We start from the raw sequence: 17,745 nt of genomic DNA, 5'->3' as shown, positions 1-17,745 counted from the left end.
AGGAACTCCATCCCCAAGATAACATCAAAATCATCCATTTGCACAGCCACGAGGTCCGTTTCTCCTTCCCACGACCCGAGCTTAATGTGCACCTTTTTGGCCACGCCGGTTGTTGGCAAGGCTTCGGAATTCACGGCCTTCATACGCCCGACGTCCTTCTCAAGCTTTAGACCTAACATTTGGGCTTCACCTGTTGAAATGAAGTTGTGGGTGGCACCTGTGTCAACCATCACTCTTCGAGCGGCTTTGCCATTTATTGTTGCCTCCACGAACATGAGGCCTTTATCTGGGGTCTTTTGGGAATTGCCCATCTGCTTCTTCATGGCCCCCAAGAATCTCAAAGCTCCCATGTGGCCAGGCTCCACCTCCTGTTCTTGCTCCTCACCTGTTTCCTGCGAATTAATAGAAGCTTGTAAAGCATTTAATGCAGATTTGTGAGGACATTCGGCCACTCTGTGTGGCCCATTACATAAAAAGCATGCAAGAGATCTGGGTTTGAAGCCAGTCGAATTCTGAGGTCGGGATTGTGCTGTATCTCGAAGATTCGAGTTTCTTCTTTCGATCCCTCCTGAGTTTGAGTTTCTTGTCTCTGCTCCCCCACTTTTACTTTAGTTAGGCTTGAGGGACTTGTTCATTTCTCCAAGCTCCATTCTGATTGCTCCAATCTCGACTTGGAAATCTTCCGTCAGCTCATTAATAGCTTTCGAAAGACCCTGAATCATATCACCCATCGGGCCGATGGCAATCGAGCTTGCTGCGCCCATGGAACTCTTTCTCTTCTCCAAAGCTACTACCCTGTCCGCCAAATCTTCTAGCGCTCCGACCTTGCTCACAAGCTCGGGTAGATTATAGCTTTGTACCTCAGCAGAAAGCTCAGCAAAGCTATCTGGGAATCCTGCAAGCTCTCCCAATCGATCATCAATCCAATCAAAATGTTGCGCATTCGTCATTCGGGACATTGTTTCCGATTGCTAGGTAACCACGCTCTGATACCAATTATCATGGGCCGGCTTTTCACAGCGTAAGACGGACCGTGCGGCACTTGCTAACCTATGCTAGTGAGCTAGCCCAGCATTCCACCGACTAGTCACCCCCCTGTAAAGAGCATTCTGAGTCATTTTCAAGATTACACCAAGAAACATCAAAATGTACGAGGAGTCATAATTCCTCCAAAAAGAAAATTAACTATTTTGCTAATTACTAAAATACCCTTGCACACAAGCAAGCGGCCAAAGGCTTGACTAATGACCTTAGACAAGCTTGGTTGTGGCAATACAAAAGCAACCCCTAACACAGGGCACTTGTGCATGTGCGTGATTTTTATACTTGAATTAGGTTTAGAATATCAAGAGTTGACCAAAGGAATATCAAGGATCAAATGGTTTGACCTTGAAACCCTAGCATTGACCGGCCTACTTAAAAAAGGCTAAAACCCTAGGTTACTTGATCAATTGGAAAATAGGATGAACCATAGGTGAGGAGTAATGATGTTCATAAGAGGAATTGAGTGTATTTTCAGCAAATTGAAAATAAAAGGAAAAACAATCTAATAATGGTTTTTATTTAAGTGAATTAAAACAAGGAAAGACTTTGGATTGGTTAATGAGTTGTTAAGTCTAGTCTAATAGATTAATTATTCACTTAAGTAGGCCTTAGAAGATTGGTTAGCCAACCAAAGCCCTCTTGGGAAAACCAAAACCCTGACAACTAGCCTTGAACCCTTTCCCACACCAGTTAAGAGAAAATTGAAGAGGTGACTCTTCAGTTTCCTCTCCAACAACCATATTCCACCCTTTTAAAAACCAACCTGCATTCAGACAAACCTTCCACATTTAATTCAGGATCCAACAAGAGAAAGAGAGAAGGAAAAAAAGAAAGGGACATAGAGAAAGAGAGAGAGACTTGAAAGATTCAAGGAATCAAGAAAAGAGGAAAAGTGCAGCTACACTGCCTTCGAAGGGAATTATGGTAAGAAACCTCCCAACCAAACTCTCAAGTTCTTTATTATCAGTTCTTAGAATTAGAATGATGGTAGGATGACTAGGATAAGTTGCATTTCGAAAATCAATAGATTTTCATGTTTTTAAAACCTTGTTTGGCTGATTTTCAACTTATTGACCTTATTGCCATGTTTTCAATGTCTACATCAATCCTTTAGGAAATTGACAAAACTGTTTTAATGTGAGAAACTATACATCTTAACCTTTCTTTAGTATCAAGAATTACTCAAATCCAATGTGTTATGGATTTATAGTGATTTTTACAAGTTGCTACAATTTTCTGCATGTTTTCATAAAGAGAAGCATTAGGTTTTTATACATGAATTTTGATACACTTGTAATTTTGATTTGAAATTGTTACAGTAGCTTTTAAATGTGATTTCAAACATTTTTCAATTGGTCTCACTCGATTTGGTTCTGTATACACAAAAATGACATTTTTTACCACATGAACAGTGATTATGCAGAATTTCAGTTTTTGATGTGAGATCTAGCACTTCGAAAACCCCACTTGCACAACTCCAAATGCTTTAAAAATTTTTGGACATGAGTATCAATGTGTTTTCTGGGAACATGAGGGAGTCCAATTACCCTTGGATCAGAAATTGGGCTGTCAAACCCCTTATTTTCAACTAAAGCCTTGAAATTGATTTCTGCAACATGCCTATCTTTCTGTCATAACTTTTGTGATGTCTTTAAGCTTTAATTTGTGCTTTAATACATTATTTATAACTCTTGAAGGGTTAGACTTCAATTTTTTTTTTTTGAAATCTCTGATGCAACTTAACTTGTCTCTTAAGACATTAAAACCTATAAAACCCTAAATTTGTTTAAAGAATGCCATTTCTGATTTTGTTATGCTTTATGCTTTAAACCAGGGAAACCACTTGTTGGGACAACAGCAAAGGCAAAGACTAAATTTGAGGTAGGGGGAGCTAGTCCACTTAAAACCCTATGCCTTTTTCTTTATACCTATGTACCTCTATGTATATGTGCTTGTGATTGTGCTTTTGGTGTTGAATGCTTGGCTGTGTATTGTGTTTGAAATACTTAAAATGTGTTTGCAATTAATCACTAAGTTTCTATATAAACAACTTGATCTGCCTTTATCCTATAGCCTCAATTTCACTTTGTTATAAGTTGTTTACTTTGAGTGAGAGAACGTACCAACATGACATGGCATGTTGATGACTTCAACTCACTTCATCATGTTGGGAAAGAAACCTGAATTTGTTAATCAATTCAAACTAATTAGGTATGTGCAGTTTGCCTTGTTACATAATATGCTTTGTATTTTTAAAACTAAATCAACATGTGTAGGCATGTTGATGACTTTAACTTGCTGTAAAAAGTAAATGTAATTTGAACTAGTGTTTCTTACAATTAGATTGCAGTTAGGATGAATTAAGTATAACTCGCAGCCCTCTACATGCATGAACCCAAGACTAACAACCTAGTTACATGCCTTTGGATAAATAATTGATATCTTGCATAATTGAAGTGAGTACTTGAAACAAATTAGAATAATTTGGAACCTAGTTTCATTGTTTTACTGATTATTTGAAAAAGAATCTCAACATAGTAAGATATGTTGATGACTTCAACTTGCTTAATCAACTTGGAAATCATTTCTTTACTTAAAATGAAATCGGATTACACCTAGAATGATTCTATAGGATTTGCATAATTGGTAGTAATCCTAGGAGAAAATGAACTAATTTCTTCACTCAATGATCTCACACAATCTTGAGGAAAACTGTTTTAAGGAAAATAAAAGGATTGAACTAATAAGGGAACCATTAGTTATTTCTTTTCCTTAAATTGAATCAATGTGAATCTGCTTGCTTTATTAAAATTGCTCTTAGTGTACTTTCTTGTCTACACTAGTTGGATGTGAAGCATGATTTAAATAAATGATATAATGAACTTAACATGCATATATGAGACTATCATTACATGATTTATTATGCATTTTATATATATGGTTCATTGATGGTAGAACTTCCCTTCAAAGGGGTTGCCAATGCATTACATTAACATTCATAGTTGTTGAATCAAGAATGTTTACACTAATGTGTTTTGAGTGTTTGGACTTCCTAATTAGAAATGAAGGGGAACGTACAGTTCTTACTCTATCCTTAGGTTTAATCCCCTAAAAGTATGCATACAGGTTTTATATATAATTGGTTATGTGTTTTAAGAATATGCTAGATGGGAATAGATAGAGTTATCTACTTTCAATGAAGAACATATCACTATCTAGACCTACTAAATCATTAGTAGAATATGGGGATATGGGTAATAAAAATTACAAATTAATTAGGGAATAAGTCTACTGTATTTGAATTTTAAGAGGTTTGCTTTGTCATAGAGAAAATGTACGCATTGCATTGTATTTTACCTTTAAACATGCATTTGCATTTCATGAAATGATTCATGGTTAATTATGATATTTGTTGGAATATACAAGGTAACCCGAGACCAAGAAATGATCTCTTAGTTTGATTTATATCAATGTATTGTTCTAAGAACCTCAAACAAAGTGCATTCTTGTTATAAGTTCCACATATTATATTTTGGTTTGAATATGTCAATATTGTTTGGATGCCCTATAAATGTTATGCTTGCAAATCTGGCTAGTTTGGCAAAAAAGTTTCTTAAAGCCTTACTTTCTTATCTAAACTATTTTCAATGTTTGGAAAATGATTTGGACTAGTTGAGTAAATGATCAGTTGCTTTTGGTGATACTCACTCCTATACAGTTTATTAAGTGCAGAAAACCCTATGATGAATTTTGGTTAGCTTTGTGGATCTTACAAGTTCTGAAGGAGGAAGGAGCAACTAAAGATATAGGTCTCCAAGTGTAGAAGTTCCAACACCACCAACATCTCATTTCTCAAGTGAAGGGGATCCTAGCATGGATGAGTGTGTAACAATCAGTTTTCTTATCTCCACCTTTATTTTATCTTTTAGTTAAGAATTTTGTGGACTTGATACTCTAAGGATTAGAATGACTCATTACTCACTTCATACTTTGTTTCAATTTACAATTGGTTTTCTATTTAAAAGGTTTAATGAATTCTCTTTTGTTATTTTGCTTCACTCATTGAATTTCAAACTAAGGGCCTATTTTCTCATTTTAAGAATTCATTTTTAAACTCACAAGCTCACCACTTAGGAAAGCTTCTGCTGGTTGTATTTGTTTTTGTTAAAAAGCAAAAATTTTACTCTGATATTTTATTTCAAACTCTAGTGTCAATTAGTCTTACATTGATCATTGACTTTAGGATGATGTTAATCTCAAGGTTGGTGACTAAGATGCCACATCCTCAAAGTGATAGGCCCCACTTTGGGGTGTGACAATATGCAAGAAATCTGAGAGCTTTTTGGTTCATTCCTATGTGAGCTTTTGTGCAGGAAATCTAAAGTCAGGTGGAGAGAGAGACATAAAGAGAGAGAGAAAAAGAAAGGGAGAGAGAGAGGGGTGGCCGTTGCGGGGAGGGAGGCCGGCGTGGAGGGGGTGGCCGGCGCGGGGAGGCTGTTGGCATGTTGGGGGAGGGTCTGCTCCTCCCCCCCCCCCCCCCCCCCTCTTTTCTTCTTTTAGTAAATTCTCAAAATGCCCATCCACATAGGCGCTACATTAGTTTTTTTTAACTGACAAATGGATAAAGTTGACGAAATTAGTCATTTGTAAAGTTCGGAGGATAAAGTAAAAAGATTTAACTTTAAGGGAGTAAAATAAAAAAAATTAATTTTAGGAAGTATTTTCGTGGATAAGCCAAAAATTTAACCATACTTAATTTAGTAGCGTCTTTAAAACAAGGTGGTGAACAAATTAGTAAAGACTTATATGAGCTTGAAAATTATAGAACGGTCATTATTAAGTGGGATCAAATTTGTTCTCTATATAAATTTCGTATTGCTCTACAATTTGGAGGGATAATTCTATTCGAATCTCACAAATTGCCTAGTTCATGAACTTGAAGTCTTCATATAAACATACCATGACTCACCAACTTTCTAGAACACACATAAGACCTAAGGACAAAAGTTGTTCCAACTCAAAAGTTGTTCAAACTCATAAGCAGACATGACATGTAAAGACAAGCACACAAGGGTCTGAGTACATCGAGTCCAAGCAAAAGTTTGAAAACCAATTAAGTGATGTAAAGGAGAGCTTGCCCTGTTCAAAAACTTTGAGTTTTTGTTGATTTTTTATAGTTGGATTTCTGAGAGAAATTTTCCTGCAACAAAATATTACTGATTTTGTATCTCAATTTAATAACATGATAGTACATATATTTTTATATTTCATCACATAAAAATTTCTCCAATTTTAAAATAAAAATTATCTCTTAAGATGTCAAATTAACCCCTATTTCTATTATAGGTAAGTTTTTCTCTTAATTCCTTTATAAACATTGCCACTACTCTCTCTCTCTCTCTCTCTCTCTCTCTTACACAGTCAGTCACAGGCATAATTTTATTACTTTTCAAAGTTGTATATATTGGTGGAATTCAAAGTTCAACGACATTAACAATTGATTGGGTGGGTCAGTTTGACTGAATTAATAAATGAGGAGAGACATGGGGGGACCATTTTGCCAAATTATTCTACATTGTTCTCATACTCTTTTACTAGGATAAGGCCTATTTCGGCCTGCCCCCTGTTTTGTATCTTTGTGTTCTCATCTCATTCTTCCAATAAATCCTCCAACTTTTTTTTGGTCAATATATCCTCCAACTAAGATTGCACTTAATTTCCCTTATCTCTTTCTTTCTTCCCCATTATCATGTGTTGTCTGTCAGACTGAACTGCAACTCTCCACCAATCTTTGATTTCTTTCCCATTATACCCCTCTCCACTTCTTCAAATGCTTGTTATTTCTGCACTTGTAAGCTCTAAAATCTGATTTTTTTTAAAACCCACTTCTCCACAGTGACCCTCATTCACTTATTACAAACAGTTGTCTTCTGAGAGACCAGACCCACATCTTGCATTGCAAACTAAATCAGTCCCTTGTCACATTAATTTGTATTTGTATCACTTGGTTTATTTTGTTCCATGAAACAAGTTCAAATGAGCATTCCCCACTTGTTCCGATGCCCAATTAGTCTGGACTTGATCAAAGATCCAGTCACTCTATGCACAGGGCAAACCTATGACAGGTCAAGCATAGAAAAATGGTTGGCCGCAGGCAATCTCACATGTCCAGTCACAATGCAGAAGCTTCATGATCCAACCATGGTACCAAATCACACTCTTGGCCATTTGATCAATCAATGGCTGCAAATGGGTCACCAATTCGATCCTGATTACTTGGAAACAATTGACTCTTTAGCTTCACTGAAGCACACCCTTGAATCCCATGAGGCCAACCCAGAAACCAAGATTCAAGCACTCGAAAAGATTCGAGTTTTGTCACAGGAATCACCATCCAGAAATGACATGCTGCTGCAATTGGGCTTCTTGCCTTTACTTCTGGAACTAGTCTTTGGACTAGGAGAAGCCAAACTCCTGGCAGATCAAGACTTGTACATAAAGTTTGTGGAGCCTGCACTTTGTTGTATTCTAATACTGCTGCCTCTCGACAAATTGGGGTCACTAAATGTGCTCAAACAAGAGAGTAAATTAGCATCCTTCCAAGTTTTATTTGCGCACGGCACTGTCTTCATCAGGATGAGTTTGTGCCGTCTAATTGAGGCAACATCATTATCGTTATCATCGTCATCATCGCCATCATCTTCGCGTTTAGATCAGTCAAAAGGACTCTGTTCTATGCTTGGAAAGAACCACCGACTCGTGCATCAGATGGTTGAGCTTCTTCACCAGAATTCGGAGGCTGCAGATGCTGGAATTAAAGCCATATCAGCACTAACTTCCTTGGAAGAAAACAGAGAGGTTTTGGTCAGACAAGGCATAGTAAATGGACTGATAGCATACATTTCGAGCTCGGAAAGACGAGAAAGAAGATTGGCAGCATTGGCAATGGCCACACTCGAGAAGCTTTTGGATATAGAGAGTGCAAAAGAGGCATTGGTTAGTAATCGGAATGGCATTCATGCTCTGGTTAAGATGGTTTTCAGGGTGTCATCGGACCACCAAGGCAGTGAGAGTGCTGTTGGGTCACTTATAATTGTGTGCAATGACTCTTTATTGGCACAAGAAGAAGCAATCAGTGGTGGAGTGTTGAGCCAGTTGCTACTGCTTCTGCAGTGCCAGTGCAGTGGTAGGACCAAAACAAAGGCAAGAATGCTGCTCAAGCTCCTTAGAACCAAGTGCTCTCACGACCCAACCATGCCTAGTTTATAAGGTTCTTTTAGTAATTTAATTAATTAGGCTTAATTATGTTTTTATCACTCGTAGTTTTAGTTGATTTCTACTTTACCACCCAGATATATATTTGTCTCACTTTACCACCTACAACTATTTCGTATGACTCAACTTTATCTTTATCTGTCCATTCTGTCAGCTAATCTGTTAATATCTGTGATAAAAATGCTTCTGTCATTAGCTGACGTAATGAACGAAAAAAAGTAGAATGAGACATAAAAATAGTTAAAAGTGATAAAATGAGACAAATAAATATCTGAGTGTTAAAATAAAAATCAACTAAACTATGAGTAATAAAAACACAATTAAGCCTAATTAATTAATGCGTGTATGGATCTTATTTCCTAACATCCTATGTGGTTTGTCTCAATATGTGTATATGTGTCATCATGCATGCCACCTTCTTTCTCTAATCACATTAGCCGTGATCATTTTATCGACCACGTATTGATCTGTTTTTCACATTCTCGCATATTAAACATCTATAGTCTAAGGATGACTTCATGGATTTGTTTATTTTAGTAAATGTGATTTCTTGTTAGGTTTGTTTTGCGCTATAAAAACATGAAAAAATGAAAAATAAGGCTATAATGTGTCACCTAAAAAAACAAAACAATTAGTAATATAGTATTATGGATCTACAGTCAAAAGAACGAAATGCAAACATACCTTTGACCCAATTAATTTGCCAACAGCATCTACATCTGAGACGCAAGATTGATGGGACCTAGAAATTTCTAGATGTCGACAAAGGAGAGAGATAGAAAGAGAGTGGACGGCATCCAGTGTGATTTGCAGTTAGGTCCCCCTAACGTCCTATATAAACTCATCAATATAGGCTAATTCAATTGCAAGATGTTTTTCATAAAATTAAAAAGGAAAACTTTCATTTAACTCATTTAATTTAACAATTTACTAAATAAAGCCTTATAATTTTTAAAATTTTAACTAAAATCTAATAATATTGTAATCATTCCATGTTACATAATATTAGTCAATTAATTTCAATTTTTTCACACATATCAGGTTCGAGCTCTTGACGGTCATTTTCGAGTGTTTGGCAATGTATTTTTATTTCTTCTCAAGCACTAGTTTGTCGGCTTTATATTAGGTTTTAACTTTGAGATTTTGGACTCCGCCCAAAATTTCATAGTTAAAATCTAACATGCAGCCTTCACAAACCTTATTTTATACCTTAAGAAGGTATGAGGTGAATCCGTATTCTATACCCTCAAAAAATAAAAAAATAATGACATATTTCTTTGACAAAGCAATGATCAAAGGGCTTTATTTAGAAAATAATAATGACTTTATTTGGGAAAAAAAAAGTCACAAGGATTTTTTTAAAATAAAAAATATTAAAAGGACTAAACTCTAATTTTCCCAATTAAAAATAAATATATAAACCCCATTTGGCTACACACTTCAGAAATGCCAAACTAAAGAAAAGAGTAGGTTGCTAACTTTGCTATCAACAGGACCCACAAAAGGACTAATCAAGTCAACAAACAACTCTACCATGTTTGTTACACTTAGGTGGTGTTTGGTAGCGACACCGGAATGGAAATATAAATGAAATCACTCTATTGTTTAAATGAAAACTGGAATCAAGGATCAATCTATTGTTAGAACTAATCGATTATAAAAACGAGTACCATTTGGTACAATTTTTGCCATTAGATATATCATGCATGATTGTTTTGCAAAAGTAGTGCAATCAAAAACCACTTTATCAATGAAAGTGTCTGTGGCTCGGAACCCCCCGATGTCCAAAGTCCAAGGCTTTGGTCAAGATAGGGTTTCACATATGGTGCTCCATAATTGAGGTCTAAGGTGGAGAGCTTTGTGAGATTTGGTTGCAGCTTAAATTAATGGTTCAAGGCTTGAATTGAAGTCTAGGGTTAAGGTCGTGATTTTTTATTGGAGGCTTGATGACCAAGGTCGATCTAGGGTTAGGTTCAAGGCTCAACATCTAGGTTCGAGATTCAAGGCTCGCGGTTACAATTAAGGTTTCGGGGTTTCGATTCAAGGCTTGCTTGGTGTTCAAAGTTCGTATCAAAGGCTCAAAGGGATTCGAGCAAAGATCAAGCTCAAGCATGAGGTTTAGGGCTCAGGGCCATGTTTTGTGACATAATGCCTAGGGTTCGAGGCTTATAACCCAAGGCCGAATGTCTTGAATTTGGAGCTTGAGTATGGTGTTTGAGACTTGGCATCCTAGACTTCGAGTGAATTTGTAGAAATAAAATTTGCATTCCTCACCTCTAATTTGAGAATGCTCGCTTCCCAACTATGTACAAGCATTACCTTAAACAATATCTCTACATAATTTTTTACTCCATATTTTGAATGTGCACATGACTTTTGATGTATTTTATTCATTCTCTTGTACATGTTGTGTATATTGTCCTGTCTAACATGTGTTGTCTTATACCGTGATGTTTAATAACCAAGCATGATCCATAAAAATATTAAAAAATTATGATAATTAAAATTAAAAATAAAAGAAAAAGAGCATGTGATATTGTGATGTGCCATAACACTGATTAAATTCTTCAACAAAAAAAAAAAGTTATAGGAACAACAGTATTGCCTTTGACATTGAACGGCCACAGGCAAGGCAAAGCACTAAAAGGTGACTAAAGTCCACTTTTGCGGCGAGGAAGGACACCAAATTACGAGACGGTGCACTTTTCGGCAAGAAAGCAAGGTGATAGGGAAAAAGCTTTGTATCTGCACACTAGCAATGCCAATGCTGCATTACCAAACTGCACTGCATGCTTTTGGAATGCATTCAAAACAAAGACTTTGATGTATATGTAAAAAAGGAACACATGGTGGAGTCAATCTAACAACATTACACTCAAAAAGGGTAGAATTTCCATCAAAAGTAATTGGGTAGAATGGTTTTTCCCTCCAAAAATTGTTAATATATAGAACTGCCACTTAAAGGAATGTTAGAATGAACTTCCAAATAATATGATAATTTATATATTATGCACGAGCTGTGGCATCATAATGGTGATTTAGATTTGCATTATCAAACAAAACAGGGTGCATAGATTGAGGTATGCAATGGCATCTTTGAAACTCATGTATAACTAGGGCTGGGTAGGGTTGACCGAAAAACCGAGGCCGAGCCCGAAACCGACCCAACCGATACCGAAAAAAACCGTACCGAAATAAAACCGTACCGGAAGTTCGGTTTGACTACCGAACCTCCCAGTTCGGACTCGGTCCCGGTTCTCATATTCTTAAATCGTCGGTAAACCGAACCGAACCGAATATACTTAACAAATCATTTACATAATTCATTTTTATACATTTTTAATACATTTCTTATACATTTCTAATACATTTCTTATACATTTCTAATAAATAATATATAATTTTATATAATACATTTCTATAATTTATATAAAACATATATAAATTTATAAACCCCTATAATTTTAATTTATATGTTTTTTAATATATATAAACTAATTAAAAATACCCTAAACCATAATATTAATATATTATACTAAATTAGTGAATAGAGTCAAGGCCCAAAAATGGCCCAAAATGTGGCCCAAAACATGGTCCAACATGTGTTCGGTCTAGGCCCATGACCGAGCCGACTGGATTCTTCGGTTGACCGGACATCGGTTTACCGGCTTGTCGGTCTCGGTCTCGGTTGCCGTGGAGGCTTACCGGAGGGGTTCAGTTCGGTCTTCAGTTTAGGGGTTTCGGTTCGGTTACCGATCCAAACCCACCCCTATGTATAACAGTATAATCATATATAAATTATAATGAAGACCATATAGCAACTCAGTGTAAACCATGGGCGCTTGGAAGACTTAATGGGAGAAGAAATGATATGCCAATTATCTTCAATAGTAATCTATGAATTAGACTACGTACAAGAACCTTTCACCTATCCTTTCAACCTTTTCCCATGTTTCTTTTTAGCCTCAAGAAGGAAAAATCTTTTGCACTTATAAATCTTGGCACTCTGTAAACTAACGAAGATGTATCAACAATCATTGGTACAGAAGTAACAATAGAATGAACAATTGAGATGAAATAAAATACAAAAGAAAGGAGAAAATACAAAGTGAAAGGAACAAAATGTCTTCAGTTGCTAAGATGACGATGACATTAGAACCCTGCATCCACCAGTATCATTCCAAATAATTAAGACTGGTAACAAACAAAAAAGTAGAAGCACAATATTTGTATAAGCAAGGTGTATAATTCCCATACATCATTTGTATCATCATAAATTATTTAGATAATTACAATGATAAGATACCTAAGTGTAAATTTGTCAATTTGCAATTGACTAATAGACACTGAATATGACCACAACTGTTTGGTTTGTGATTAAATACAGAAAATATAATTCAACTATACAAGTCTCTAGGAAAGTGTGATGAAGTGTTGCAATGAACTAACCAAACTTGGAGGCCAATGTTTTGTTTCTTTTACATATGAGAGGTCCGTATAGTGAGGATCAAGAAGAGTTGCAATTGTGAACTGGTTTTCTGCAAGTAGTGGGGCATGTTTGTCCACATATAAGGCTGCTGCTAGAGCTGCATGGACTTCTGCAGAAAACCCCATCAAACATAAGTTCATTAAAAATTGAGGGAATTACCCCTGCTTAGGTGCCTAAGAACGCAATATCTATTTAAGTACCTGGATATCCCTTCAAAGATATTGAAACATCCTCCATCTCTGCAATTGCTCTCTCTCTGTCACCAACCTCATACAAAACCAGTGCCCTGCCTACTCTTGCATAGTCTGAAAATGCAAAGTCGTTGTACTTTTCAATCACCTGAAATGAGATGCAGGCAATCTGAACAGTGAAACTTCTGAATCTATTTATCTGCAAAAAGGCTAAGCATTTGGGGCCAGTAATGCAGAAACTACACATTTGACTTGACACATGTAATCAGAAGTAATTCAGGTCTAGAGGTATTAGGGTTGAGCCAAAGGCACTATACTTGTCATATTATCATAAACCTGACCTGATCAACAACTTGCAGCTAGTATGTTTGTGGGATTTTATTGATCAACTTTTTGTGATTAAACTCAGCTTACATATTGCTACATCCCATATATTCTGATATCAGTTTTAGGAAAGTTTTATTTCCTTTAAGGAAGTTTCGGTTTTCTTATTGAATTCCTAAGGAATTTTTTAGGACAGTTAGGGTGAGAATCTTGGAGATATGCAATCTTGGTAATTTTGGATTATATTTTATATTGTAATTAGTATTCTCAGTGCCCAAGTTTTTCTGGACTCTATAAATACAAGCTATTGTGCCCTTTTAGCATATAAGTTTGAGTTTGAACGAAAAACACAGTTTTCTCTGCTTCATTCCTTTTTTCTTGGTATTCTACAGAATCCATAAGACAATAGAAGTCCTTTGTTCTTGACATTCTCAATTTGAAAACCAACAAGTCTAAGGTAGGTTGCGACTACTTGTTCCTTTCTTTTGTGCCCACTATATACTGCATCGATGCATATCAGAGCCATCATGCTGCCAAGACATAGAGATAGTGGTGGTAGGGGAGGTGCTGCTCCTGAGACTATCCTAGATGATGTGTTTCAGCGAGAAGATACAGGTTGTTTGGCATAGCAGATCGAGGCATTCAGTGAGAAAGTTGTGAATCTGGTTGCTACTAGGCAACATTCAAAATCAACCCTTCAATCATAATGATGAGGAGGACAATGGGGATGAAGAGGAAGAAGAAGTGGTTATATATGATTATTCAGGTTCTAGTTGTGATATTGTTCAGTATGAGTTTTATGATTTTAGAAACTCAGATTTTTCAAGTTATGAAACTTCAGATGACTTGGAAGATAACAGTTTTCTTAGTTTAGAATTCCTTCTAGTATTTGATTATTGCTTAAAAGATGATTGTGAAATTTAATATGATGTTTGTTTGGTAGTTGAAAAGTTTTGACAATGATTTGGGTGACAGTAATGAAGAAGCTCGGTTTGATGAATCTGCAAGTGAAGAGAATCAAGAAAACGTTGAAGATAACTATTTGCAAGCTATTTATGATGACGTCAAACGGAAACATATGAAATTGTCTGAAATGTAACTGTAAAATTATGTCAAATATGATGTTACAATTGAAGATGAGTTCATAATCCTCAAGTCTCAAGACCTGATAAATTCTTAAAAAATAATGCCTATAAATATATTGATTTTGATGAGATTGGTACTTCTAATTTGAAGCCCTCAGGAAACATGATAGACCTTGTAAGGTCTGAAGATCGATGCAAAGAACTTTTGGGTTGCACGATTGAGTAAGGAGAATAAATTTCAGTCAAGAATGATAAAATAAATAAATAAATAATTCCAAATATCTCTTTGTTTGGAAAGGAATAATTCAACTTCGAGGCCAAAAGTCCAGAATGAGTTTATCTAAAATGGGAGATTAAGTTTGGATGATTTTGACTAGAAGAATTGAATTCGAGGACAAATTCTCTTCAACTTGGGGAGGATGAAGTATCCCACATATTCGGATTTCAGTAGTTTTATTCTCTTTAAGGAAGTTTTTGTTTTCTTATTAGATTCTAGTAGGAATTTTGATGAAATTTTGAGTGAGAATCTTGGAGATATGTATACCTCAAGATGTCTTTCAGATATGCAATTTTACTAATTTTAGATTTTTTTTTAGTTAGTATTTTTAGTGCCCACGTTTTTCAAAACTCTATATATACAAAGCTATTGTAGCATTTATAAGTTTGAGTATTAATACAAAAATACATACTGTTTTCTCTACTTTATTCCTATTTTCTTGATATTCTACAAAAAAAAAAAATTAAGACAATAGAAGCCCTTTGTTCTTTGCATAGAGAATCAACCAGTGTAAAGGTTACTTTGTGACTACGTGTTATTATCTTTTGTCTCCACTATGGGCTGCATCACATATGCTGTCTTACCCATTTTTCTTTCTTTCTGCCCACTTATAACTAGTGCAAACAGCATCCCATAATGAACAGGTCCCTTTGAGAACTTAAATGGTGCATAAAAGACACCAAGAATCATTTGGACTCATAAGAACCTATCTTCTTCCTATTGTAGAGAGGGAGGGAGGGAGGGAGAGAGAGAGAGAGAGAGAGAGAGAGAGAGAGAGAGAGAGAGAGAGAGAGAGAGTGAACAAAGGATGTCATGTTCATTTTTGGTGCAGCATCAGAAAGCAATATTATTGAGCAAGGACAGGATAAGGAGACATTATCTTTCTTTTCTTGTAAAGGAAGCTTCAAACAATCCATAAAGGTATAGCAACATGAAAACATGGCCAACAAGGAAGGTGACATTATCAGCTTTATGTCTTTGATACATATCTCCAGGACATGCACATTTTGCTGAAACAGTTCATAAAGGTATAGCAACAGTGATGCTTAAACACGGTAGAATCAAGACTCATATATAATTCTAACAGTTCACTGAGCAAGCACTCGTTATCCATATGTGTGTGGAGTGGAGTCTGTACAGTACTATGCAGATAGAAGACTATAAAATAGAATAACAAAGCAGGTGAACTACATTTGCGCCATGTCATGTGCTTGGCTAAGCTGGAACTGCTTTTTTCCTTTTCCGATAAAAAAATAATAAATAAATCAGGTCCAGCTTGGCCAAGCACATGATATGGAACCCGAGGAAAGATCATTTTAAATCTGAAAAATCTGTTTTCCATATGCTAGGTAAAAACAAAAGCACAATGGCAGATGTTGTACCCTATCCATCTCAGACAGAAGGAAAACATGGCTGTCCATCAAAACCCCAAAGGAAATATTGAACTACCTCGTAAGTGCTTTATCTGCTTCTAACATATAATATCAATTAATAATTCATTGTCCTGTTATTGAGCCACAAATATCCAATAAATCACAGGAATAATAATATCTATTACGTGAGGAGAACTGCTAAAGTTGGAGCATCCAACCCAAAACCTATAGGCAATAAGTGGTGAAGCACATAATAGTCAATAAGTGGAGAAGAACATAATAGGCAATAAGTGGAGAACCTCATAATAGGCAATAGGTGGAGAAGTTCATAATTTTATATATTGTAATGCGAGGTTTAGAATATCCAAGGTAGGACTCTATATTCTCAATAGGAACATTGAGAAATTATGGAGGTGGCATATCTAAGGAGGCTATTCATTAGACTTTTTATCTACTATTTCAGTTTTACAACAAAGAAAATATTGAAGAAATGAAATCAAGCAATAACAGCTGCTAATGATGATTTGCTTCTCAAAACAAAACTTGACTTCTACTAAGTTCAGTGTAAAATGTTAAAGAATTCAAAATATGTGATTCATTGGATTTACCTGCATTAAAATATGTTACCATTGTTACCTTCCAACATAGAGCTTATAAACAGCTACTGAATTATAACTCAATACCCATGTTTCCAAAAACCCAAATATTCATCATTCAAACAACTACAAACTCGAAGCTAAAGTGGGTACCTGCGTAAAACAGAGAAGAGCCTCGTTAAAGTCGCCCCGAGCCTGCAATTCCCTCCCTTTTTCCAACAATTCCAAGGCTTCAGATATTCTCTGAGAAATCGCAGCACTTGTGTCTCTGTCGGCAGCGCTTATCGGGTCGAAGCTTGTGAGAGCATAAGCATAACTGGGATGGATTGAATTTGTGTTAATTCCATTACTTGAAAGCAGAAAAGTAGCTAGAGGGAGAGAAAATAGGACCAAGCGCCTGCTTGGTAATGGGGTTTTGGGAATTGGGTTTGGGCCTTTTAGGTTTGGTGGTTGAGTTGAGGAAGAAGAAGAAGAGGTAATGAGAAGATGGGGAATGGGTGCTTTACATGCGCCCATCTTGCTGGTCTCGTGCCAAAATTGGTCGTCCACAAAGTTTATACACAAGGCCTACGTCACTGCATAACAATAGTTTGGTGGTCGCTATTAAACTCAAGGTTAAATACAAAAATGTTCACAAACTTTACTTTACGATGGGTCTCAATTTAATTCATTAATTACAAAAAGTGTCAATTTGGTCCACTAACTTTTCAAGTAGTACTAAATCTGTACAAACGCTAACTTTTATCAAAAAATTAACGAAATTGGTCACATAAAAATGTGATGAACGGACGAAAATGCTTCTAAAATGTGGTCACTTGTTGTGCACATGACCAGTTTTCGTTAAATTTTTCGATAGAAGTTAACATTTGTACTGCTTTGATACAACTTACAAAGTTCGTGGATCAAATTGACATTTTTTATAGATAGTGGACTAAATTGAGATTCACTGTAAAGTTCGTGGACTATTTTTGTATTTAAACCCTAAACTTAACTAATTCATTAATAACTCCAAAAATTTAATATACAATTTAATTTACATATAATTTCTTATTGTAGTCTAATGTGAATTGACTAACAAAAACATACTAGTT

General features: G+C 35.9%; 2 protein-coding genes across 2 annotated transcripts; one reads left to right on the top strand and one right to left on the bottom strand.

The window, feature by feature from the left end:
• Window positions 1–6,776: 6,776 nt before the first annotated feature.
• Window positions 6,777–8,426, top strand: LOC147283607 (U-box domain-containing protein 26-like). Its single transcript, XM_086245190.1, has one exon. The coding sequence runs from the start codon at window positions 7,066–7,068 to the stop codon at window positions 8,311–8,313; it is 1,248 nt and encodes a 415-aa protein (XP_086101316.1). The 5' UTR covers window positions 6,777–7,065; the 3' UTR covers window positions 8,314–8,426.
• Window positions 8,427–12,522: 4,096 nt separating this feature from the next.
• LOC147283606 (uncharacterized) lies at window positions 12,523–17,192 on the bottom strand. Its single transcript, XM_086245401.1, has 3 exons — window positions 16,808–17,192; window positions 13,009–13,147; window positions 12,523–12,917 (listed from the first exon to the last, which is right to left on the bottom strand). The coding sequence occupies exons 1-3, from the start codon at window positions 17,168–17,170 to the stop codon at window positions 12,733–12,735; spliced, it is 687 nt and encodes a 228-aa protein (XP_086101527.1). The 5' UTR covers window positions 17,171–17,192; the 3' UTR covers window positions 12,523–12,732.
• Window positions 17,193–17,745: the final 553 nt, after the last annotated feature.

The sequence above is a fragment of the Dryas octopetala genome, chromosome 5 (assembly GCF_963921425.1).
Source record: "Dryas octopetala chromosome 5, drDryOcto1.1, whole genome shotgun sequence".
NCBI classification, from domain to species: Eukaryota; Viridiplantae; Streptophyta; class Magnoliopsida; order Rosales; family Rosaceae; genus Dryas; species Dryas octopetala.
Note: the sequence above shows the minus strand (reverse complement) of the source record. Positions and strands in the feature narration are given on the sequence as shown.

Coding starts and splice junctions, on each gene's coding strand:
- LOC147283606 (XM_086245401.1), bottom strand. CDS start 17,170: ATGGGCGCATGTAAAGCACCCATTCCCCATCTTCTCATTACCTCTTCT. Junction 13,148..16,807: donor CTCTTCTCTGTTTTACGCAG/GTACCCACTTTA, acceptor ATCTCATTTCAG/GTGATTGAAAAGTACAACGA. Junction 12,918..13,008: donor ATCTTTGAAGGGATATCCAG/GTACTTAAATAG, acceptor GGTTTTCTGCAG/AAGTCCATGCAGCTCTAGCA.
- LOC147283607 (XM_086245190.1), top strand. CDS start 7,066: ATGAAACAAGTTCAAATGAGCATTCCCCACTTGTTCCGATGCCCAATT.